Source organism: Pseudorasbora parva, chromosome 24, assembly GCF_024679245.1.
Source record: "Pseudorasbora parva isolate DD20220531a chromosome 24, ASM2467924v1, whole genome shotgun sequence".
In the NCBI taxonomy this organism is placed as follows: Eukaryota; Metazoa; Chordata; class Actinopteri; order Cypriniformes; family Gobionidae; genus Pseudorasbora; species Pseudorasbora parva.
In genome coordinates this window covers 8,774,589-8,800,842 of record NC_090195.1, presented here as the reverse complement: position 1 = coordinate 8,800,842, position 26,254 = coordinate 8,774,589, and the positions used below count along the sequence as shown (strand labels likewise).

Sequence of the window (26,254 nt, the reverse complement as noted above, 5' to 3'; positions counted from 1 at the left end):
AATGCTGTTGAGGACCAATACTTCAAGTTGTCCTTCAGTTTGTAAAAACATGTTTGCAGTAATACACTTATAATGGAGGCCTATATGGGCTGAAGCAGAAATATTCAGCTCATTTATTGGTTTCATCTACACATTTTTCAGTAAAAATGTTCTGTTTGAGCTGTAAAGTTGTTGTTGTTTTTTTGGAGGTGGAATCTACTTTTTTAGGATGAGGAACTGGTTGTGTTTCTGAAATATTAATGTAAATTTTTACTTCATGAAATTATTGTGTTAATCAACAACATGCCACATATTACTGTGAAAAAGTGTGGGGTCAGTAATATTTGATTAGATTTTTAAATTAATTTTATTGAAATAAATGAATACTGTAATTCAGCAAGGATTACTTCAATTGTTTAAAAAGGTGACAGTAAAGAAAGTCTTTTTACTTTCAAGTATTAAAAAAAACATGAAAAAAAGCATCAAGTGGCACAACTGTTTCCAACAGTAATAATAATTTTTTTCAGGTGCATATTAGTGATTTCTGAAGGATGATGTGACACTAAAATTCAGCATTGCATCAGAGGAATACATCATATTTGATAAAATATAAAAGAATAACAATTAATATAAATCCAGGAAAAAAAATGTAGATTATTTTTAGTGCTTTCAAATGATAAATCGCATCCAAAATAAGATTGTGTTTATATAATATATGTGTGAGTTGTGTATAATTATTATGTATATATAAATACACACACATGCATGTATGTAATTAAGAGGGGAAAAAAAAAATATATATATATATATATACAATGTAAATGAAATAATATAGACTGTAGATGTGTGTGTATTTATATATACATAATTATACACATATTATGTAAACAAAAACTTTTATTTTGGATGCAATTAATCATTTGATATTTTAAATTGTAATATTTCACAGTATCTCTTTTTTACTGTATTTTTTTAACAAATAAACAGCAAACTTTTGAATGGGGGGGGGGGGATTTTTTTGCCGTATTATGGTCTAACGAGCCCATAAAATAACCCAGAATATTCTTTTAAAAGTTTTGATTAAATATATGGTTCCCCTTGTCCTACTAATGTGACCAATCCTTAAAAGAGCAATAATGTGTTTCTCCTTATCTCATTAGAAAATTCCCATTTGGCTTCCCCTGAAATGGTATGTATTTTTTTATTGACCATATATATACATATATAATATATTGGTGTGATAAATGGTATGTTATTGCTAAAGCACTTATCACAGAAGTCTGGGATAGCTGCACTTCAAAATGCAGAAAAAAAAAGATAAATGAAAGCGATCAGCGCCTGCAGCAGTATTAAAATGAAACATGGCGTGTACAGTGTAAATGCACATGACTCATTTTTGTCAGAGATTATCGATGTTTATTTTCTTATGTTTGTGCTGTACATGTATGTGTGGCTGGGGGTTTGTGGGTGTCCGATGGCATACTGTAAGTACATATTGTACTGTATTTGTCATTGATATTCTTTAGCTGTAGTATCACACTGGTTTTCTGGTTTGTGTACCAAATGGATGTTTGTTATTATTTAATGTTTGGTTTTATAGCTTGCACAGATGTTCTTTCAACCTCAAAGGCTTTTTTAACTTCTGATTCCTATATTTTCTTCTCCCATCCCACCTCGAAAATCATTCCTAAATGGTTTATTTGGATGCTCTAGATGGATTTCCTAACCGATCGATGTAAATCCATCTCTTTTAGTCCTTTTAGGGCTTTGAATTCATGACCTTTTACACTGTAGAGACGATGAAATTTAAAGTTTGAATAAAAAAATATAGTCTAAAGCCTGAGGTGTATTCTTTGGCAAGCACTTCACTGATGTGTATATACTCGCTATAAAGCGAAGGACGTCTCATTGAGCGCTCTGGGCAGCGTTTAAAGAGCCCTGTGGCATCTCTGGCCCCTGACCTCTGAAAAATTGCTTGGTTTGCTCTGGAGAGCCTGTAAAATATGAGAGAAAGTGACATGGTGTGGAGATGGAGGGGATTCTGTGTTCCTCGGGCATCCTGACTGACACCGTATGTCCTGAGGAGCAACAAACAGACAAACAAGCAATCAGAAAAGATGGAGCGAATTCACCAGCCCACATTTATTACTGTCGCTCAACAGGGTCAAAGTGGAAAGTCTCTATTTCTCTTTCCTCCCTAGCTCACCACGTCACAAGGATTGATTCTTTTCCTAAGGAAAACATTCCCCTGCAATGAGATTCCCTGAGTCTGACTGCTGCCGAGTTCTCCTGACGACTGAAACCATTGGCGATCTGCCGTGAAACGCCACCTGGGCTTAGGGAAGTCTTTTATCTTTCTAGAGCTTATTTCAAAGGTAAATCTAATGCGAAAAATGGTTTAACATTACTCACTATAAAGCAGCAGGCCATGAGAATCACACTAATAAAGGTTCATTTGGCATGACTGGGCCACATTAGGAGGGGAATTTACTTGCTCTGGTCACTTCATGGTTCAGAAGTTCTTGTTTGAAGTGAATTAAACCCGGCATGAAATGAAAATTGATCCTGTTTGCTTTCTCGTGTTCATGGTCTATTTGCACTTGTTTTTGTCAATGCAAGTTGTTCTAAAGAAAAAAAATCTGCTTAAAATACTTTACTTAGGCATGGAAAATAATATTAACCGGTATCCAAATAGCTATTTAGATAATGTAATCCTAATGGGTAAAATTAAGTTTTGTTAATGGATGTTTAATGGATGTAAATACTTAATGGATATAAAATACATAACCAGTTATTTCCTTTGTGCAACAATTTAATTATTTTTCAAAAGACAAAGGTGTAAATAGTTGCCTTGATAAAAGCTGTTTCCACCCATCCGCTTAATTTTATGCGCATTTTGGATATTGCATAAGATATTCCTGCATAGAAACCCCAAAATGTGAATATATGCGCATTAAAAATTTATGTGGTCAATCGAGTCGGACACATTTTTAATCTAAAAAAACGTGCTAGACTGGGTAAACCCAGCCGGATCTACCGGCAATTTGATTTAGTCCGGCAACTCAGTCTGGAAACCTGTACATTCATTTTTACTGCTTCTGTTAAACTTTTGCGGGAACCAATCAGAGACTGGCTTATCCACCTGGCGCACTTTTGGCGGATAGAAACGATGGGTCTGTTGATCACGTCTCTTGTGGTCTGATAGGACTATCCAATTGCGTACAGAGTCATTTGAATAAGGCCAGTTTAAAAATAAAGAGCAGACTCCCCAGACCAATGTTCAGTTTTAAATTGAGTGTGGTCTGGTGATGGCAAGACAAAAACGTGTATAAACTACGTTGGGAACACATTTACAGAATAAATTACTCAATTTGTATCGAAAAAGTAATGTGACTTCCCAGTAAAAAAAAAAGAACATTCCCCTAACATTAGTTGGTTCCCGTTTGGTTATTTTTTTGAGAATCAATTCGGTTCTAGAAATGTTCTTTTTAGGTTTTATTTTTTTGCGACCATACAATAACGTTCCCAGAACATTGCAGGGTTGTTATATTTAAATAACCTAAAAATATCTTCTACAGAACGTTCCCTAATGGTTTCTTCAGGTTATTTTGCAACCATAAAATAATGTTCCCAGAACGTTAGGGGTTATTTTTAAATAACAGTAAAAAAAAATTGCACAGAACATTCCCTTTCCCTTTTATATTTATTTTTCAACCTATCAAATAATGTTTAAATAACCTAAAAATAACTTTGTGCAGAACGTTTCTGGGTTTTTAAAGTTATTTTGCAACCATAAAATAACGTTCCCAGAATGTTGCAGGGTGGTTATTTTGTAGTGTTGCAGGGTTGTTGCTTTTAGATAAACTAAAAATAACTTCTATAGAATGCGTCTGGTTATTTTTAGGTTATTGTTTAATAACCATGTAAAGTTACCTTTTTAATAATTAAATTCTATACTAGATGCATTGAATTTTCATTGTCAGGCTGATCCATTGCAATGCACTGATGCATTTTTAACCACATTACTACCTGCAAATACCAAGACCAGTGTAGGACACAAGCGCTTCATTTTTAGAGTCTAAATTGCTCTTGTAATGCTTTGCAGCTAACAATAGCTACAAATCTATGTCCCAGCATTCACGTGGAATCAAATAGAGGCTGATTGTGTAACAAAATCATTCATTTCTGTTTACCACGAAACAGGCCGATACCTTTCAAACAATCAATCCGCACTGCAGGTTTCCCAGTGGGAGCAAGCAGCCTTATTGTGTCTCACATTGTTTCAGGTTTCATTCAGTTCGCACAATTATAAAATTTGGCCTTTGTGCTTTAAAGGCGAGGTGTTCGAGCCAGAACATCGATCAACCGATGTGACTGAGAAAGAAGTGGACAGAAAACAAATTGGGAATCTCAAAAGCAGCTAAATGTTCTTGATGGTCAAAAAAAATTATATTACGTTCGCAAGCTGTGAGTTCTACGAGGACATGAACGCTTTTTTTTTCTTGTAATGTCATAATTACAATACTTACAACATTTTTTAGAATTCTGTTTACGTCTTGCAATTCAGGTTTTTTTTTTTTGTGTGTATAAAAACAAAAATACTTTAAAAAAAAAAAGTTGTATCTAAAAATTAGGAATATTATTAGATTCATCGGGCTTCCATTTTGATAGCCTGTCCGGAAAACAACCCCGGGACGTTGGGCTTTGTGAGCCCTGGCCCATACGTGTCTGAGTCCAGTGTGCTAAAGGTATGTTCTGTTAGACATGTACACATAATCAAAACAATCTATAACAATGCAATACTATCACAAATCAAAACACGTTTTACTCTGTTACGACCCCCTCTTTTCTAGGGGTTGGTCAGGGGAAGTAACAAAGAAAATTAATTATTAATAATAAAATTAAAGGGTAACACTTCAGTCTCCTGTCCCAGAGTGAAGGAATTCACAACTCGAGTCTGCTAAATTGCAGAAAAAGTAGGAATTTATTTACAACAAAAGAAACAGAAATTAACAGAGAAATCTTTGGGAGCACTGGCTCAGGGGAGAGCAAGGCCTAAAATAACAAACAAAACGATGACTACCTAATTTTTGGGGCAACTAACTTACCTAAATACTCAAAAGAAAAGGGGAAAATAAACAACATAAAACTTCCCTTACCTACTTAACTATACCAAAAACAGGGATGAAATGGTAGTCAACAAAAAAGGCACTCTCCCCCTACGCTTCCCTTTTAGGTTACAACAATCTTTAACAGGAAACAAAAATAATTTAGACGAAAAAGATAAGACTCTTGATCACCACCGTACACTTAGCCACTTGCTAACTTAACACAGGAGAATCTCAACCTCTTAACCCACAATTACACCATTTTCAGTCTGGACCAGGAGAGAAGTGTGTTCCACCGCAGCACACCTCCAAATGGCCTTATAAGCTCCACTCTCAGCCGCTAACACGCTGGCATAACGAGCTCCAGGTGTACGTCATCCTGCCGGTCAGGAGCCGAGAGAGGAGAGATAGAGAGAGACACACACGGCCACCAGGCATTACAATATCTCACCACACAGGTATATTCACAACTGAATAAAAACAAAGCACCTATTGAAAAATTACGTCCAAGGACGTAACACCCCCACCACTAAGTGTTTTTTTTTTTTTGTATTCTTTTGAATTTAACTCCAATGCAAAAAAGGAGGACAAAAAATAAAAATTAACACACCTCTGTTTAGGTTTCAATCTTATTTGCCCTGGACAAAGCCTCAGCAATCACATTTTCAGACCCTCTTAGATGATGAATATCAAGATTATACTCTTGTATAATTAAAGCCCACCGCATTAATCGTTGATTAGAATTTGACATCTGGGCCAGAAAAGTTAAGGGGTTGTGATCGGTGTACACCAGAAGAGGAGCTGCATGACCTCCTACATAAACATCGAAGTGTTGAAGTGCAAGTAAGAGAGCAAGAGCTTCCTTCTCAACAGTACTATAGCACTTCTGGTAAGACGTGAACTTCTTTGAAAAATAGGAGACGGGATGGTCAACACCATGTTCATCTTCTTGTAATAATACAGCGCCTGCCCCCGTGGCACTGGCATCCACTTGCAGTTTGAATGTTTTTTCAAAGTTAGGGGCAGCGAGCACAGGAGCGTTACACAACAGGTCCTTTGCTGCCTCAAAAGCTAGCGAACAGTCACTGTCCCAGACGAACATTCGCTTGCTACTTAAACGATCAGTGAGTGGGGAAACTACTGCGGAAAAGTTTCTGCAGAACCCGCGGTAGTAGCCTGTCATTCCAAGAAACCGCCGTAGCTCTCATTTATTGCTGGGGGTAGGGAGCTGTAGGATCGCCTCCACTTTGGCCTCAACAGGTCTCACACATCCCTGTCCCACTTGTTTTCCCAAATAAGTGACTACAGCTTTACCGAATTCACATTTGGCAGCATTCAAAGTTAGCGAGGCTGTAGCCAACTTCCTGAACACATTTTCCAGTATTTTCACATGCTCTTCCCAGGAATTTGAATAGACAACCACATCATCAATGTAGACGTCGCAATTTCTGACTCCTGCCAGGACTTTCTGCATCAGGCGTTGGAATGTAGCAGGAGCATTCCGCATCCCAAAAGCTAGAACCTGGTATTGCATAAAATGATCTGGCGTCACAAATGCAGAAATTTCAGAGGCACGAGGAGTGAGGGGGACCTGCCAGTAGCCCTTAAGGAGATCTAATTTTGAGACAAAGTTAGCAGAGCCCACCCGGTCCACACAATCCTCCATTCGTGGTAACGGAAAAGAGTCAGCTTTAGTGAGTTTGTTCACCTTACGGTAGTCTGTACAGAATCGAAAAGATGAATCAGGTTTGGGCACAAGTATACAGGGGGAGCTCCACGGGCTATGACTGGGTATGGCAATATTGTGATGTACCATGTACTCAACCTCCTCTTTCATTATAGCCCGTTTTTTTGGATTAACTCTATAGGCATGTTGTTTGATTGGCAGAGAGTCACTTACATCAATATCATGGGTTAACACTGAAGTTCTGCCAGGCACATCTGCAAATAGGGTAGGGTACTTGTATATCAGCTGAAGAAGTTCTTGTCGTTGGCAGCCTGTTAGGTAGGCAAGACTGTTAGGCAAGTCCTTCAGAATCATTGAATTTTTAAGCTTTCCACCGGAGCTTGCAGGGACCTTGTCTACCAAGCCATCCTCAGCAAGACAATAACTGGCACTAGAGACAGTAGCTGCGGGGGCAACCCTTGCAGTCGTGGAAGAGGTTGTCTCTTGACGTTTTAAATAATGTTTCAACATATTAACATGACAGACACGTTTGCGTCTCTGTCTGTCAGGAGTGGCAATCACGTAGTTAGTGTCACTCAGTTTTTGTATAACTGTATATGGCCCGAAGAACTTTGCAGCAAACACAGAGCCCGGAATTGGCAGAAGGACCAGAACCTGATCACCAGGTCGGAACTCACGGTCAACACTCTTCTTATCAAAGCGGGACTTCATTTTTACTTGAGTAGCACCCAAATGCTTTTGTGCAATGTTCCAGGCAGCATGCAAACGCTTCCTAAAAGAACTGACATATTCTGCCACTGGTCTAGGTGAATTACTCATAGACAATAGCTGTTCACTCAGCATCTTCAAGGGCCCGCGAATCGTGTGGCCAAACACAAGGTCAGCAGGACTAAACCCAGTTGATTCCTGCACAGACTCACGGGTGGCAAACAGAAGAAAAGGAAGTCCCTCATCCCAGTCTCTTCCAGTTTCAACACAGTATGCACGTATCATTGCTTTTAGGGTCTGATGATAGCGTTCCAGGGCACCTTGTGATTCAGGATGGTATGCAGTTGACATCCGGTGCGACACGCCCAATGCACCCAATGTTTGTGTGAACTTCTTCGAAGTAAAGTTCGACCCTTGGTCTGTTTGGATTTCTTTGGGCAAACCAAAGGTGGTGCAAAACTTTACAAGAGCTTTGATTACAGCTGGGGACTTAATTGTGCGTAGGGGAACTGCCTCAGGGAACCTAGTTGCGGTGCACATTATAGTCAGTACATACTGGTAACCACTTTTGGTTTTGGGAAGGGGGCCTACACAGTCTAATACCAACCGCTCAAATGGTTCAGCCATAACTGGCACGGGATGTAGAGGAGCAACAGGGATTTTCTGATTAGGCTTGCCAGACCTTTGACATATAGGGCAAGTTCGGCAAAACTCTGCTACTGAAGACTTGCAACCGGGCCAGAAGAAATACTTGGTTACCCGGTGAAAAGTTTTATTGACCCCTAAATGTCCCGCAAGTAGATTTTCGTGGGCAAGCTTCAGAACCTGTGGGCGATAATCAGCAGGGAGAACTATTTGATGAACTTCACGGCAATCAGAATCATCATCCTCTGGCTTCCATTTTTCTCATTAATACTCCACTATCATAGTAATAGCCAATTCTCCTATCAGGACCATTTTTACCGCTGAGGGCTGCCTCAACACAAGGAACAAGGGTAAGGTCTGTCTTTTGTGCAGCAACTAACTGATCTCTATCAACATTAAGAGTCTCATTGGGGCTGTTTACCTCCATCCGCTCCCCAAGCTCAGGCTTTATTGTTAAGTCACATTGGAGAGGTTCAGAGGAGATTTGTAAGAACGAGTCGGTAAGACTTACAACATCTTCAAACTTTTTGGACTGTGCTCGAGTGACTGCACACACAGGAAAGGTAGATGAGAACTCTAGGGAAAGAGTACAAGTTTCATCAGTTTCACCCTTATTTGTCACGACCGGTCTTGGGAAAACTTGACCACCTGCTAAATCATTTCCTAACACGAGACCTACGCCATCAAATGGTAACTGTTCACGCACTCCCAGATTAACTAATCCATTCACAAGATCAGACTTTAAGTGTACCTGATGGAGAGGAACACTATCACACCCCATCTCAATACCACGAATTAAAACATTTGTGCCCGTGTATGAATTTTGTGAGAAGGGTAGTACTTCTTTTAAAATGAAGGATTGAGCCGAGCCGGTATCTCGCAAGATCACGACAGGCTGATGTGCAGTGTCAGACAAGGAAACAGAGCCAGGAAAGAGAAACGGTTGCATAGACTCATTCTTATCCATAGCCATTGCGTGCACCAAAGCAGTTTTTTTACTTTTGGCTTCAGCATTTTTCTTTTTCCAGGCCTGACACTCCGCAATCAGATGTCCTTGATCAAGACAGTAAAAACAGGAACGCCCATCTCTTTCCATGGAAGAGACAGGTTTCCTATCTCGATTACCATTACTTTTCAACGTGTGCAAAGGCACACGTGAAAAACCTTGCGCCGTATTTCTACTAGTAGGCGGCATGTTTGACGAACGGTTAAATGGAAAAACATTTCGGTGCGTCAAAACAAATTCGTCCGCCACTACAGCAGCGTCTGACAACGCCGTCACTTTATGCTCATTTAGGTGAACAACGATACCCTCCGGAAGACAACTTTTAAAATCCTCCAGTAAGATTAACTCTTGCACCTGCTCAAAAGTAGTAACCTTACTGGAGAGACACCACTTCTCAAACAATACTCTTTTCTCTCTGGAAAACTCTACATAAGTCTGTCTCTCTGACTTTGCATGTCCTCTGAACTTTTGGCGATACGCTTCTGGGACGAGCTCATATGCGCGCAGAACAGCGGCTTTGACCATGTCATAATCGAGGGACTGTTCAATGGGCAATGACGCACAGATTTCTTGAGCTTTACCTGTTAAACTACACTGTAGTAACAGTGCCCACAAATCAGTCGGCCATTTAAGCTTACCTGCGATGCGTTCGAAAGCAACAAAGTATGCGTCAACCTCTGACTCTCGGAAGGGAGGCACAAGTTTGATGTATTTACTAACATCAAACCCTTGAGCATCTCCTTCCCTATTTGAGGTAGCCGGCGTAGCAGGAGTAGACATAGGAGAAGAAACAGAAGCAGAGGGAGGTCTAGAGCGTGGAGGAGGAATAGGTTGTCGTCTCACCTCTTCAGATTTTAATTTCAACGCGTGAATTTTAACATCTCTATCACTTTCCGCCTCTACTACTCTGAGCTTTAAACGTAAATTTTCATTTTCCTGCTGCTTTATGTCAAGATCTAATTCTTTAAGACGGATGGCTAAGGCCGGATCAAAGTTAGTACTTTCAATGGTATCAAATCCAGAAACAACCTCCTCAGTCATTGTCTTTTTCATAACTGCAGGTTGTTCTTCAACCTCTGGTAAGATACCATTGTAGACGAGCTGCTCAAACAGTAAATCCTTAATTATTTGCTTTCTTTCTTCTTTCGGGACATCTATATTAAAGAAATCTGCAATTGAAATCAGATCCTTCTTCCTACACTTTTGGAAGACCTCTGTGGTAGGTGCTAGCGTAAATGCCAATAAATCAAACTCCATTTTTACTACCACAGAGACTCTCCCCTTCACCTAAAGCAAAGACAGAGAGAACACACGTTTTTAAGAGAGAAAAGAGAAATTGTACTCACCAAATCAATGTAGTCGTTTCTAAAAACGAACGGACGAGCCCCCACTTGTTACGACCCCCTCTTTTCTAGGGGTTGGTCAGGGGAAGTAACAAAGAAAATTAATTATTAATAATAAAATTAAAGGGTAACACTTCAGTCTCCTGTCCCAGAGTGAAGGAATTCACAACTCGAGTCTGCTAAATTGCAGAAAAAGTAGGAATTTATTTACAACAAAAGAAACAGAAATTAACAGAGAAATCTTTGGGAGCACTGGCTCAGGGGAGAGCAAGGCCTAAAATAACAAACAAAACGATGACTACCTAATTTTTGGGGCAACTAACTTACCTAAATACTCAAAAGAAAAGGGGAAAATAAACAACATAAAACTTCCCTTACCTACTTAACTATACCAAAAACAGGGATGAAATGGTAGTCAACAAAAAAGGCACTCTCCCCCTACGCTTCCCTTTTAGGTTACAACAATCTTTAACAGGAAACAAAAATAATTTAGACGAAAAAGATAAGACTCTTGATCACCACCGTACACTTAGCCACTTGCTAACTTAACACAGGAGAATCTCAACCTCTTAACCCACAATTACACCATTTTCAGTCTGGACCAGGAGAGAAGTGTGTTCCACCGCAGCACACCTCCAAATGGCCTTATAAGCTCCACTCTCAGCCGCTAACACGCTGGCATAACGAGCTCCAGGTGTACGTCATCCTGCCGGTGAGGAGCCGAGAGAGGAGAGAGAGAGAGAGACACACACGGCCACCAGGCATTACAATATCTCACCACACAGGTATATTCACAACTGAATAAAAACAAAGCACCTATTGAAAAATTACGTCCAAGGACGTAACAACTCACATAAGTGTTTCGCCTGCTGTCGGATTCAATATAGAAGAAACAACATTGTGTTTTAATCTCAAATGTCTGCAAATCCAGCATCGACCTGAGACTTGTTAACAAACGTCAGCTGGAACTTCATTAAAAATAAAGTTCAACCACACATTCCTAATATTAGGATCAGAAGGTAGCTTATGCAGCGACTGTGTTCTTCAACAACCAGGAATAGCGTAATATCTTGCTATCTTCTTCACAGCTCCATGAGTCGGTGGGCGAGGTTACTGAATTAGACGTGCTGTAGAGGCGATGTTTCGTCACGTGATGACGTAAAGATGCGCACACGATCGTTTTCTGGGCCTGGTGTCTAAAAGCTTTTTTTTTACTAACAAGGACATTTTCAGCTCTGAAATTTAGAGGATATTCTTATATCACCATCACCTTTTATATATCAAAAGCTCAAGGGAAAGTTGATTTTTCAATTCATCACCCCTTTAACATCTTGCAATTCTGACTTTTTTCTTAGTATTGTGAGATATATATATATATATATATATATATATATATATATATATATATATATATATATATATCGCAATACTAAGAAAAAAGTGTTAAAATGTTTTTATTCCATGGTGGAAACAAGCTTCCATATCAATCTTACCCCAATCGCGTCTGAAAACTCTCTCCGCTGTCCTTCCTGTTTCCTGTCAATGTTCTGTGCGGCGTCTCGCCGGTCTCCCACTGGACTGTGTCTTGACCGTTGTTGAAAAGGACAATAGAGGCATTCATACCGTTTTTCTAGGGCTGACAGACTGTAGCTTTTGTACAGGTCTTTATGATTTGTTAACGGTTTGAGTTTCCGTTCCCCATGACTGCCATGAACTTGAGCCCCTCTGTAACCTCTTACTCGTGCCACTCTCTGGATCACCACCCTGTGTCTGGCTGCGGTTGGCAGGCCATTGGTAGGCAATGCCGCCTTAGCCAGGTGCCCATGGTTCCATTCGAGTTTTTGTCTAGATACCTCTTTCCGGAAAGCTTCAGGACACTTCGTTTCATGGTTTGCCGCAACAAATCCGGCGCACCGCCAGGCTTTGGTTTCCACCGTCATTTGCTCATGAGCAGCTTCCGGAATCCACTCTATCATTGGCAGAATCCCGCTTACCTCTGCAATATGTACTTCCGTTGAGTTCTCACTGACAATATTTTGTCTCTGGGTCTTTGAATCACTAGATACACGGGGATTTATGAGTACACAACTCGAGTCTGGTGCACTTGATCTCTCACTGGTAATGTTCACATCCAGCTTGGCAGATTTAGCAGGGACACGAGTGATTTGTGATGCTTTCCATCTTGAGTTTGCTCCATCTGATGCATCATTTGCTCCAGAAACACACGACATGGGCTGAGCAAATAAATGAGGGGACAAAATGATGTTCTTCTCATCCAAGTAACTGCATTTGTGCCTAACCTTCTGTTTAGCCTCCCGGTATCGATGAAATGCATCTGTAAAAAAATAAAAATAATAATAATAATTTAGTCTTTAAAAACGATTGAATCTGTTTGTGGTTGATTTGATCATTAAATGTTTTTGAAATAAGTATTTTATGTTCACCAAACCTGTATTTATGTAATGAAAAATGCACAGTAATGTGACATATTACAAAAATGTAAGAGACTTTCTATTCAAATATATTTTAACATTTTATTCCTGTGATACTTTTTTATCATCCATCCCAGTCTTAAGCTTCACAAGATCATTCAGAAATGCTGATTCAAGAAACATTCATATTTATTATAGCTATTATTTGAAAATAAAAATAAGGCGTATTCATACCAAACTTTGATTGCTGGACAGTCTGTTTAATAGGTTGTATTGACTTAAAAAGTGACGTCTACTTCTGTAGTCTTTAATTTTTAAGATACACTATATTGGCAAAAAATTGTGACACCCCCTCCAAATCAATAAATTCTAGTGTTCCAATCACTTTCAATTGCCACAGGTGTATAAAATCAAGCACCTAGGCATGCAGACACTTCTACAAACATTTGTGGAAGAATGGCTGAGCAGCTGCATCCAAGTCTTACTTCACCAAGTGCAATGCAAAGCATAGGATGCAGTGGTGAAAAGCACGCCGCCACTGGACAAGTGGAGACGTGTTCTCTGGAGTGACCAATCACACTTTACTGTCTGGCAATCCGATGAACAAGTCTGGGTTTGGTGATTGCAAGGAGAATGGTACTTGCCTGACTGCATTGTGCTATGTGTAAAGTTTGGTGGAGGGGGGGTTATAATGTGGGGTTGTTTTTCAGGGGTTGGGCATGGCTCCTTAGTTCCGGTGAAATAAAAGAATGCTCAAAAATTCCCATAAACACACTCCTAAACCTCATGGAAAGCCTTCCCAGAAGAGTTGAAGCTGTTATAGCTGCAAAGGGTGGGCTAACTCCAGATTAAACCCTACGGATTAATGGGATATCATGAAAGTTCAGGTGCATGTAAAGGCAGGCATCCCAAAACTTCAGGCAAATATATAGTATATTCAGTGTTGCATCAGCTGAACAAAAAACCTCAGTATGGCATATGTCATCTAATGCCATGTTACTGTATATATTCAAAGACATGAACGCATCTAACATCATGATTACAACTTCCCAACTCATGCATACAAACTTCCCAGATGTATTCGAATGCACTATTATCACTCTTCTGCTGCCACATATAATGTTGGGAAATGTAGTTGGGTCACAAAATGAAAAGCCAAATAAGTACTGTTTCAACTATTTATTATTATTGCTAATGCTCCTAAGGTTAACTGGGAAGGCTATTTTGATGATCCATTACCAATTGTAACACACCTGCCGGTAATTTAATCCAATAAACTCTGATTAGCTGGATTAAGGCTGGATCTAAACTGCGTCATATTGAGTCCATACATTGAGAAAATATAATGTTAAGTTTGCTTTGAGAACAAGAACATCCTCACAGGACATTTGGGTAAATATAAACTTTAGTGTTTAGTCTGTTTAACGTGGTTATGTCTATAACATAAGTGTTAAACACTCCCTCTGTCTTTGCTTTTTGGTCTTTGGATGTCCACAGGGCTGCATTACAAATGCTGTGAAGTCTGAGCCCTGTTAGGCCGATGATTAATCGCAGGTCCGGTTTTTAAATGTCAGGTCTGAGCCCAGCGTGGCCCAGCTCTGATCGATGTCCCACTCTACGGCCATCTTTCAGAAAGCTGCTCTGACGCTGTGGGACTCAGAATGACTCACCGTTTGCTCCAGAAGAAGGTGAGTGGTAAAGAGTTTAAATGCAAATGTGTTCAACATCTAACTTTGGAGAGCAGGGAGAGATATATTGAGGTCCATAATCTGAGACCACTAATGAAAGGCTTCCATTTTCCAATCTTTGTCATTTTAATATGACATATTTAACATTACAAATGAAAACTGATATTTTTAAATACATTTTAGTGTTGTACTTTTGCTTTAATAGTAATTGATCTCAATGAACTCCACAAGTACGCCTGAGGATCATCCAGCATGATTTGAAAATGAAAGAAAATCGCCTGAACGCACGTCCTGATTTTGCCACGTACAAACATATTTTGTTGATCCTGAAATAATATTCCTGTCCGAAAATTTAATTCTGGCCATATCCCTACCCCTAAACCTAGCCCGCCCCATAATTTATCCCAAAAATTAGAAGGAAATGATAGGTGAATAATACTTATGTAGAAGCATTTAACCCTGGTTGTAAGCCTAAACTTGACATAAACTCTAAACTCATCCCTCAAACTTGATTGGAATGTTGATCCATGTTGCACTTGGTGAAATCAGGTTCTTTAGCACTGGTTCTTTATTAACATTTATGGTTCCATAAAGAACATTAACATCCATATAACCTTTCTATTATGAAAAAGGTTTAAACCAAAAAAAGATGAATGCCGCCTTCATTCTTTTCCGTTGATTTAACTGAAGCCGCCAATGTTCAAATATGGTGTTGACATCTTGGAGCCCGAAGTCTGTGCAGTAATGAGTGCGAAGTTGAGCCGCGATATCAAGGTCTCACACACACTCCCACCACCTAATCAACAACGACCTTTATGACCTACTGTATATTGCATCCAGTCACCCAGGGTTGATCGAGACTTGTGTTGCAGGCTTGGTTTAAACTAAGTAAATAAAGGGTTCTTTTAAGAACTCTCCACTAAAAGGTTCTTCGGGGGACAAAAAATGGTTCTTCTGTGGCATTCACTGCAAAAAACCTCCTTTTGAAAACTATTTTGAAGCGAAGCAAGAAATAAGGCTGAATCTTACATATTTCGTCTTTGTTTTATGTCATAGCTTTTTTATTTGATAAAAAGAAGACTGGAGTAAACAACATCTGGCTGATATTTTCTCCTGTGAGACCTCCGCATAATATGCAATATGAATGTGTTTGTTTTTAGATGCCACCAAATACTGAAGTTGGAAAAAAATATCCAATATATACACTATTCTTTCTTTACTTTTCCTTATTATCTTAGAATGTTTTCACACACAAATCATGATGTATTAAAGCCAAGTTAATATGCAAAACATTTTTTTTGTTTTAAATTTAAACACACACGCAAAAATCATCCACTCAGTAACCTTAGAAAGTCATTTAAAACATACTGATTTCTTATTTATCATCAACAATAAAAAACGACCTAAAAATTCCATCCTGTGGAATTTACACAGCTTGGCTACACATCTTGCAAATGATAAGCTCCAAAACAAGTCAAGTTTTTGAGAATTGAGTTTGTGTGGAACCCTTATATGGACGTGCTCTGGGTGTGTTTTATGCTAATTACTATTTGCAGACACACCAGCCTCATTTAAAATAATCCAGATTCCACTGAGAGCCAGAATCATTTGGCAAAAATAAAAATAAAAAAATAAAAATTGTGTTAATCAGTTAACATCACACTTTTTAAGTTAAGAAAATACATTTGTTCAAGTTAGCAGAACTGGCAGATTTTTATTTTGTACTCATTTACTTTAAATACTCTACATTTTTAATATTTAAGTGAGCTAATCCATTAATTCACACATGTAACCTCCTTATTTGATCATTTTATCTCAACTTAAATATTTTTAATAGTGGAAAATGTATAGCTAAGTCAGTAAATGCTAACTTGCTAATTGAAACCAATAAATAGACCAAACGATAGTCATTGCATGTATCAGAATTACCAATGTGCAGTATAGACGAATTAAATTGGTGACTTATTTAACCAATCGTGGCAATACACACATGTATTTAAACTGTCTTGTCAGGTTGAGGATGTCTATATTCCACCATGTAAATAGCGAATCTGCAATGGCCCAAACGTAACTGGCTTTTAAAGGGAATGGGAGATGAGACTTGGCATGTTACACCCATAACACATTAACTCATTAAACACCCGTGTGTTTTATTTAGACCATTCGCTTACATCGTTAAAATAGGGCCCTTATTTTTAGCATTTGATGCTGGGAAATGGAAATCCGAGGCCAGTTTCAGTTCAATTTAAGTTCAGCAAACTCAAAATAATGAAACAATTCAGATTACTTAAACTATTTTAAGTTTACCCTACTTAAACCAATTAATAATTTTTGAGTATTAGGGTTTACAGTGAATAATGAACAATGTCAGGAAGAAGATTCTGTGCGTTCGCACATTTGAAATTCAGTGTGAGAACTTTTCTGCATGCTTAAATACACAATGGCCCTCATTTATCAATCTTGCGTAGAAACGGTCGTATATGTTGGCGTAAGATTATGCTTACACTCCTCTCATCGCCTGATTTGTGAAGCTGTCCGCACCTCTGCAATCCAGGTGTACGCAATACCTGCCCTTGATAAATGCCGCGACTGAAAATGATTGTCATTAGAATAACACGCCCCTATATATTCAAGTCTCCGCCTCCCCCACGCCCTCATTTTACGCCATGGACAAACAGAAGACGGTAAAGAAGCGAAACTTCTCAGACGTGGAGATCGGGCGCGCTCAATCATCTCACTAGTCCACTAGTCAGGGCACTGATTAGGACATAAGTCAATGGGTTGTCTCCCTGATCAATGCTCTGACTACTGAACTAGGGAGATGATTGAGACGCGACCATCGAGACCATCACCATGCAGGGAAGTGGAAGAAAAAAACGAAATTGTTTTATTTGGGAGTTTAAAGAGTGGGAATAAAGGCACCTACAAAAACAAAATGTGGACCCAAATTACGAGAAGCCTATTCTTAATAGAGTGGAGGTTGAGAAGCGCACTCCAGCAGTTTAAATAGCTGTTTGGATGAGAAATTACCATCACAATGCATTATTTTACAGAACATGTTTTGAAACAATTAGCATTTAATTTACTACGCTATGTACGATATGATGATGATGTGATGTGGAGTACCATTCATTCACATTAATAATTACATGACAATTTGTAAGATTCTTCTTATTATTAGTATGATTTTTATTCTTAATGACGCTTGTTATTTAGAAGAAGAATGTCGTTTTTATTGATTTTATTATTATTTAAAAGAAGAAGGTCATTTTTATTATTTTGTCAGTCTGAATTATTTTCAGTCCCAGTCCGTGCACAGCTGCCGGGCCAGGCGGGCATGAACCGTCAGGTAAAGCGCACAGGCTCGCGACTGGAGGAATACATATGCCTACAAATCAAACGCTTTGGTAAAGTCACACAAATTAAACATTGCCGTTCATGTTGCACAAAAATAAACACTGAATGTTGTTGTTGTGGTTTTTAACAGTGGGTCATATAGCATATCTTGTCAGTGTGTTTTGTGGTGTTAGGAATTGTTTTTCTGCGCATTTTCCCACTAACTCAAAACGTGCGTACACCACCTCCTGAGCTGGCGTAGGATTTGAGCGTGTGTGTGTGTGTGTGTGTACACCACCTCCTGAGCTGGCGTAGGATTTGAGCGTGTGTGTGTGTGTGTGTGTACACCACCTCCTGAGCTGGCGTAGGATTTGAGCGTGCCGTACGCCAACGTCCATATTGATAAATCTCAAAGTCACGGTGGGTTTGGGTGTACGCAAGGTGTACGCTGGAAATTTGGTGTACGCACTTTTGATAAATGAGGGCCATTATGTGCAACATTTTTAATAAACAAGACCTGATGCTCCCATTAAAATAGCACTCCTTTTTCTTTGAAAACATAAGAAAAGCTTCTTATTTTTGTTCAAAAGAGTTGCAGTGAGTTGGGTTGGTAACAGTATCATTTGCCATAATTCTATATGGTTTGAGCACATGTGACTCAATATCAGAGTGGTGTTGGGAGTAAAGTGTCATTTGTGCATCTACAGTAATAATCAGCTGAGGTCCTGACTCATAGGGTGGCCTTGTTGAAATCTGCCATGAGGCTTCTTGAAAAATGAAATGCTTTGTTCATTTAAAATAATAGAGACGGGTGGAACAGAGAGCAGATGTAAAGCTGCAAAATTGCTGTGGGTATGAAGCTGGTCCTAAGGTCACCATGAAATCAAAATTGACAATTTTTTGTTTTTATTGGAATATTGCAGTATTTGTTATAAATTATTTATCCATGCACATTTTTTTAATTCATGTGCCCTTGTAATGTTTAATTAAAATAACTTTGCCTCCCTCTTGCAGCGACATCTCTTCTCTGATGACGTGTTTACTGGCGTGAAGGCGGGACAAGCTGTCAATCACATGAGATCAACCAATAGCAAACCACAACCATCCAATCAATTCCCAATGGATCAAATTAAGTCACCGCCCTACTTATTGTACAGTAAGTCACAAAACGTAAGAAAAGACTATTGCAACTTCCGCTTAGCTGTTCAATTGCTTTTGTTACATAAAAATATATGTGGAATCCTGCAGGTATAATCTATTTTTAATATGAATCTTTTACTAATGTAACCAGATGAATTTATATCAAATTGTGTATCTGCGAAATGCCTGCTTTATAGCAATCTTCCAGTCAGAACAACCATAAGCTCAAACAAACAGAAATAACCAGTCAAAACAGAAACAAATGTGCAAATTAAGCCTCTGGCCTAATGTCTCTATGTGTAGAGAAACCTCTCCATGCTGAGTGATTGGAAGGAATCTCTCTTTTCAGACCTGATGCACACTGTGAGGTGATTTTGAGGCATGCTGGGTTAGCAAGCTAGACTCAGTGGCAGACAAATGTTTGCGCCACACATAATATATGCCTCCAAATCCCCGCAAAGGAGTTTCCCATAGCAGCAGGTGAACGCAGCAGTGTAATTAGACACAGGTTGCATAAGGCTGCAAACATTCGCTCATTATTTCCTCTACTCTCCTGTTGCTTCAACTAAACCATGTTTAAGGGAACTCTGTGGGACTGTCACTCAAGACTGATTAGGCATTTCAGAGAGTGTATTGATTTTTCTGTGGCAGCATTTTGCTTCTACCAACCAGATTCATTATGATGCATAACTTAGTACAGTCCCTCGATAACTTAGCACAGTCCTTTGACTGTTAACACAGCACCGTCTTCTACTAAAAACTTACAATTGTTTGTTTTTATGGCTGGGTTTTGACACAAATTTCACAATTCAATTCAATTTCTGTTCACAAGCTTGTGATTCGATTCTATTCCGATTCAATTCGGTTTGATGTTGATTATTTTGAATATATATCATGGAAAATTTTCTCAAGAAAAACAAATCTCTCAACTCAACTATAGGCCTACATGGGAGCATTTGTTTAGGCCTACTACATTACTAAAATATTGAAGGTTCAAATGAACTGATTTGTATACAATACATTTTGGTCTAAAAATAACAAAAACTATGACTTTATTCAGCATTGTCACTCAAATAAAGATTCAAACGGCCATTAATCAGTGAATCGATCAATGATTCGGATCGCCAATGTCACGTGATTTTAGCAGTTTGACACTCGATCCGAACAGCTGAAATCACGTGTCATTGGCGATCCGAATCATTGATCGATTCACTGATTCACAACCGTTTGAATCTTTATTTGAGTAACACGGAAGAGAAGACAATGCTGAATAAAGTCATAGTTTTGGTTATTTTTGGACCAAAATGTATTTTCGATGCTTCAAGAGATTCTAATTAACCCACTGATGTCACATATGGACTACTTTGATGATGTTTTTATTCCCTTTCTGGACATGGACAGTATAGTGTGCATAGACTGCATATGCTCTGGGACTGAAATATAAAATATCTTAAACTGTGTTCTGAAGATGAACGGAGGACTTACGGGTGAGGAACGTCATTAATGACATCAATTTAATTTTTGGGTGAACTAACCCTTTAATTAACACGCAAGGAAGTGTTATAATAATAAAGATATAATAATTAGTCTACATAATTATATTTCTACTCCAAAATTTTTTTGTAAACATCCAAATGATGGCTGTCAACTTGAGGGATTTATTCAAACATGCATTATATTAAAGAACATTATATTAAGACATATTATATACAAATTATATTGAATATGTAACATGAGTTAACTATTCTAGCTGACTAATGAGTTAGTCACTGAATATGGCTTTTCTGAGACATGTTGTTTACAAGCTGTTTTATTGACATCTTTCCGCGGTTGAAACTGATTACGCGATTACAGTTTGAAAACACCCGCAAATTGAAAATGTGTTTCAGTGTGCACGTTTTTGAAACCGATAGCGTTAGTCTCCGTATAAACTACACAAATGTGAATTTGTGAAAGAAGTGAGTGATGTCTAGCCTAGAAATCTAGACACACCCTAGCAGCAGCAAATCTAATCTGCCCGTGAGTGTCGTCTAGCAGCTCTCAATACCCTTCTGAGCTGCAAAGGCCAAACTCTGGTCGGGCCAATCACATCGTGTATAGAGTTGGTGGGCGAGCCAATGACGAAGGCCAAGTTGCGTTTGCGTGCTTCTAGTAAACACAGAAACTGGCGAACGGCGGTCTTTCGAATCAGCTTTGACCGCGACTCTGGAAGACATGGAGTTAATCTTTTCTCTGAGAAAAGAACAAAGAACGGCACTGAAGTCATTCTTAAAAAGGGAAGATGTGTTCTGAGTTTTGCCGACCAGATACGGCGAATGTTTAATCTATCAACAAGCTCTGTTTCACCTTTGTTGCTCTGGTTGGTGTAGCGCTATCCTATTGCGTGCAGAGGGAGTTTGAAAGACAACCGTTTATCCCGCTCCTCGGATTGAGCTGTCAATGGCGTAGATTGTGTTCAGTCTATAAACGCTTAGTGTTTCTACAAAGTGACAAGCCAACTACTGGTCTGGCAGCAGAACACAGTGTTTTTAGTCATTTTTGCGGATCCGCGGGGGATCGTCTGTATGCAAAAAATGTCAAAACTGTAACGTTTGTAATACATCGTTGTCATGTAGACGTACCCTGAATATGAATGGGTTTGATTGCTTACCATTGATTCCGCTATCCGTGTCAGAACATTCCCAAGCACAGCACAGATTCCACTTCTCATCTTTTCTGTGGAAACATTGTGAATGAAATGCATAAAAGACCAGAATTTTCCAAATACACCTTTTAAACATACACCATGTTCTTTGAAAATCTAAAGATTGAAGTACAATTTCTCTAATTCTCACATTTGACCGGTACATTTATTTCATTAATGACAGTTATTTCTTGGCAAAAGCTACTAAAACACAACCTTGTAGCATTTTTTTAATTTTTAGACTTGCTAAATGAACTGAACCGAATCACAGTGGCGTCAAAAATGAAACTATATTTCCACAGAAAGGACTGACAGGACACAACAGCTACTGTGTTGTAGGCTATTCAAAATAATAGTTGGTGTTGAATTGCTTCTGATGGGATGGAAACAGGCAAAACAATAGAAGCTCTTTACTATAGCAAACAGCATCAGTTCCTGCTAGTAAGTAGTCAAATGAATCGAGCGTACAATGTTAACAGGTTCGCTGTGAATGTCCCCGCAGCTCATCAAATCTCTCATCTTATAGCCCAGGACCAATGAGTCATGGAAGTCCATAATTATTCCCGGCTATTGTTTTCCATTACCGACACCTCGTATCAGCCCTACTCACAACAGCCACCTCTGACATCTCTAAAGCACACTATTTGTGAAAGCGTAATGCACAAGCGGGATGAAGTAGAGTCATTTTCTCCGTTACAGGCCTGCTCAATGCAGCATACAAAACTGAAATGGCTTGTTTTGATGGTGAAAAAACTTTTAATTCCTCTAGTAGATTGTATTGTACAGCGGTACTGAGAGAGCCAATGCAGCTGCTTCCACTCCAGAGTAAAAGATGAAGATAGATAGATAGATAGATAGATAGATAGATAGATAGATAGATAGATAGATAGATAGATAGATAGATAGATAGATAGATAGATAGATAGATAGATAGATAGATAGATAGATAGATAGATAGATAGATAGATAGATAGATAGATAGATAGATCTATACAACTTGTGCACTGTATCAAAAAGTCATAGAGGTTCATATTATCAGCATGCAGACCAAATTAAGTAATTAAAAAGTGAAATGTAGGAAGCATTATAGTCAAATCAAACTCATAACTGTACCTTTTACTCTTCTGTTTATTTTCCGTGAGCTGCATATTGCCGCACGTTTGTCTTTTGGTCTCTTCTGAATGGGTTCACACCCTGTAATTACACACACAAGAGACGCAACAGTAACCAGGAACTTGGACACACTTCAGTGGCCAGGCTGCCGTACTGTATGACAGTGGCCCAGGCTGAGCAGATCTTCCCACTGCCAACGAAACACGAATGAGATGTTTATCTAAAGTCATTTTTGCTTGTTATTGCTATGGTTGTATTGGATCATCGAAGGTCAGCGGCAAAGACATTGGTCAATAAAGTGAAATTAAATACATAAAGTAGCCTACAGGCTTGTGTAGGCCTAATTGAATTATTGCAGGTCTGCGTAATATTATTTAATGTTTATTAAGTTTGCATTTCAGTTTTCATTCATTTTGAGATATACTGAATCTACGGCCCAGGCCGTAGGCCTACGTGATTCAGCCACAGAACAAAAAATAAAAAAGATAATTTCCGAGTTTACATCTCGCAGTCCTGACTTTTTTTCGTCATAATTGCGGGATATACTATTGAGAGTTATTGCCAGAATTGTGAGATAAAGAACAATTCTGAGGGGAAAAAAGTAAGAATTTCATGATGCAACATCATTGTGAGTTTTAAAGTCAAAATTGCGAGATATATAGGTTAAACACTTTTTTTGTTTATAACTTGCAATTCGGACTTTTTAACATGCAATTGCAAGATATAAAGTCCTCCAAATCTGAAGAAATAATTTAATTTATATCACAATGCTGACTTTATAACTTCCAATTTTGACTTTTTTCCTCAAAAAGACGTCCTTTAGGACACATAGGCAGAAAGTGTTGCTATGCCAAAACGTTCAGCTTCGTTGCGCTCTCACGCCAGTTATATGAATGAAAATTATTTATAATTTGAAAACGACTATGAAATGTTTCTTGCCTTGACCGCAATGTAGCCTACTGTTCTAGCACTAACACTAATCCTGTTTACCACAACTATCTCTTTGAGGTAATACAGCTTAAAAACAAAAACAACCTTAAAACTTTACATTTAAACACCACTTCTAAGCTTGTATGTAGCATATGGCGGTGGTGCCATTTGTAAAAAATAATAAAAAAATATGACGCTTGTTAACGGCGACGCAAATAATTGTGGGTTATCTGCAGCAGCGAAGGATACACCACATGCACACTCCGAATTCCTGCAAAAGAATGGCGCGTTCAAAGGTCGCATTTGGAGAGTCACTTTTTTTTTTTTTTTTTTAAATCAGACAGCCTTATATGACGCCTGCAGCCTTCGAATGCGACCTCCGGAGGGAGACACAGTTATATCAAAGAATTCTGATTATAACTCACAATTGCGACTTCATATCATGCAATTCTGAAGAAAAAAGTCAGAATTGCGAGTTTACACGATAGATAGATAGATAGATAGATAGATAGATAGATAGATAGATAGATAGATAGATAGATAGATAGATAGATAGATAGATAGATAGATAGATAGATAGATACCCTTACGAAAGGAAAATATATTTACCAATATATATATCCAATATAAAATATATTTACCAATATATTTTCTTGAACTATATTTTAATATATGGAATAATATATTGATGGTATTATAAAATGTATTATATATTCATGCAATATTGCAAAATATACAAATGATTGCCGCGTTCAATATATTGCAATATATTGGAAAATATAAATATGTGAATATATTGCATGATATTTTCAAATATATTGCAATATATTTTTGTTTCGTAAGGCTAGATAGATAGATACTTGGCTAAACTATCTAGTTTATACAAGTAATTTCTTCTTAAATTGTACTACACTAATTGCGCTATAATGTTTTTGTTTCACTAAAAAGAACTGACATTTTTTCATAAATCTGTCTTACAAACTAAATCTACTAGAGTAGGCTATATAGCTACTCTTAAATACATATTGCCAAAAGTATTAGGATACCCCTCCAAATCATTGAATTCAGGTGTTCCAATCCCTTCCATGTATAAAATCAAGCACGTGCAGACTGTGTCATTAAAGTTTATGCGCATGTAAAGGCAGGCATCCCAAAATGTTTGCCAATATAGTGTATAATGTATTTTATTCCTTCTAAAGAAGAAATCTATGGAAATCTACACATCTGAGGCAAATGAGAACTCGTTTTAGCTTTGAAATTGTCTGACTTTACATCTTTCCCTGGCAGTTTCTCTTTAGTCATGCTGAATTAAGTCTGGAAGATACTGAAAGGAAGAGAGAAGCGTGGCAACTGTGGGCTTCCCTGAGGCTGTTGGATCCATCTGGTCACTCAGGCATTCATGCACTTCCCTTCTCCAAGTCTCCATGAGGAAAGCCCAGAGCAGGCCTGCTTTCTGCCAGCCAGGCTCATTGCTCGAGTCAGAGAACAGCTGCTGCTGATGGCAGGGATAAATGAAAGCGCCGCGGCATAAACTTCATTTGTTTTTACATGCGTAGTGCACTTACTTTCAAGCCAAAATGCAAATAAATTTAGCTATGGAGACACTAACGTATACGACTCCGGCAAAGACAATAAAGTGATTAACTCACTCTTAAAGTGCGCACAGAAGTTTAGAGCACTTTTGGTAAGAGTGATTTGAGTTGTACTGACTATTCTTGGATTGTGAAAAGTCTGGGCTTGGTTTTCCTCTTCCCATTCCAGGCTTCTGGAGTATTTATGTCCACATAGACAGGTACCAGTGGCCCAAGAGGGATCTAAAGAAGGAACTGGCTTTACAGAAAAAGAGTGGACTTGAAAAATGTGAGCTATTAATCTTTTATCAGGGGCTAATGAAGTAAAGCCAAGCTAAAGTTGTGCTGTGCTGGCCAACATTCAACAGGTCACCAGCTTCAATGCACATTAAGTGGAGCATACACAAATACAAAAAACAGACCTCCGTTTCAAAAAAACAACATCAGCCTTCAATTTCAGACACATCTAATGTTTTTGTTCGCGAATTGGGCTATTGTTTGCGCTGTATGTTTTCATTCACATGATTCATTTTGTTTGTGAATCAGGCTAAATCGGTTGCCCTGTATGATTTTGATTCCCTAAAAATAACTGGTTCATAGGAGTCATTTGTTTGTGATTCGGGCTAAATTAGTTGAGCGGTATGTTTTTGTTTTACAAAAAAAAACCTGATTCATTAGAGTCATCTGTTTGTGAATCGGGATAAATTGGTTGAGCTGTATGTTTTTGAATCACTAAAAGAACTGGTTCATTAAAGTCTTTTGTTTGTAAATCAAACTACACTAATTCCACTATAATGTATTTGATTTACTAAAAAGAATTGGCTCATTGGAGTCATTTGTTTGTCATTCAGGCTAAATTAGTTGAGCTGTATGTTTTTGTTTCAC

General features: G+C 38.4%; 1 protein-coding gene and 1 long non-coding RNA gene across 2 annotated transcripts; one reads left to right on the top strand and one right to left on the bottom strand.

The window, feature by feature from the left end:
- Window positions 1–927: 927 nt before the first annotated feature.
- Window positions 928–22,905, bottom strand: LOC137063722 (uncharacterized). The gene is made up of 4 exons (XM_067434990.1): window positions 22,869–22,905; window positions 21,723–21,787; window positions 11,970–12,811; window positions 928–2,057 (listed from the first exon to the last, which is right to left on the bottom strand). Exons 1-4 carry the CDS (start codon window positions 22,901–22,903, stop codon window positions 1,908–1,910), a joined length of 1,092 nt encoding a protein of 363 aa, XP_067291091.1. The 5' UTR covers window positions 22,904–22,905; the 3' UTR covers window positions 928–1,907.
- On the top strand, window positions 14,244–25,638 carry LOC137063724 (uncharacterized). Its single transcript, XR_010901424.1, has 4 exons — window positions 14,244–14,300; window positions 14,406–14,596; window positions 18,947–19,102; window positions 25,086–25,638. It is a non-coding gene; the product is annotated as an uncharacterized lncRNA (long non-coding RNA).
- The last annotated feature ends 616 nt before the right edge of the window (window positions 25,639–26,254 follow it).

What these genes read in the sequence shown, in the direction of transcription:
- LOC137063722 (XM_067434990.1), bottom strand. Translation starts at nt 22,903, where the DNA reads ATGCAGCTCACGGAAAATAAACAGAAGAGTAAAAG. An exon ending in CACGGATAGCGGAATCAATG is followed by an intron (nt 12,812 to 21,722) that starts GTAAGCAATCAA and finishes ATTTTTTTACAG; the next exon opens with ATGCATTTCATCGATACCGG. An exon ending in AGTTTTCAGACGCGATTGGG is followed by an intron (nt 2,058 to 11,969) that starts GTAAGATTGATA and finishes GTTGCTCCTCAG; the next exon opens with GACATACGGTGTCAGTCAGG.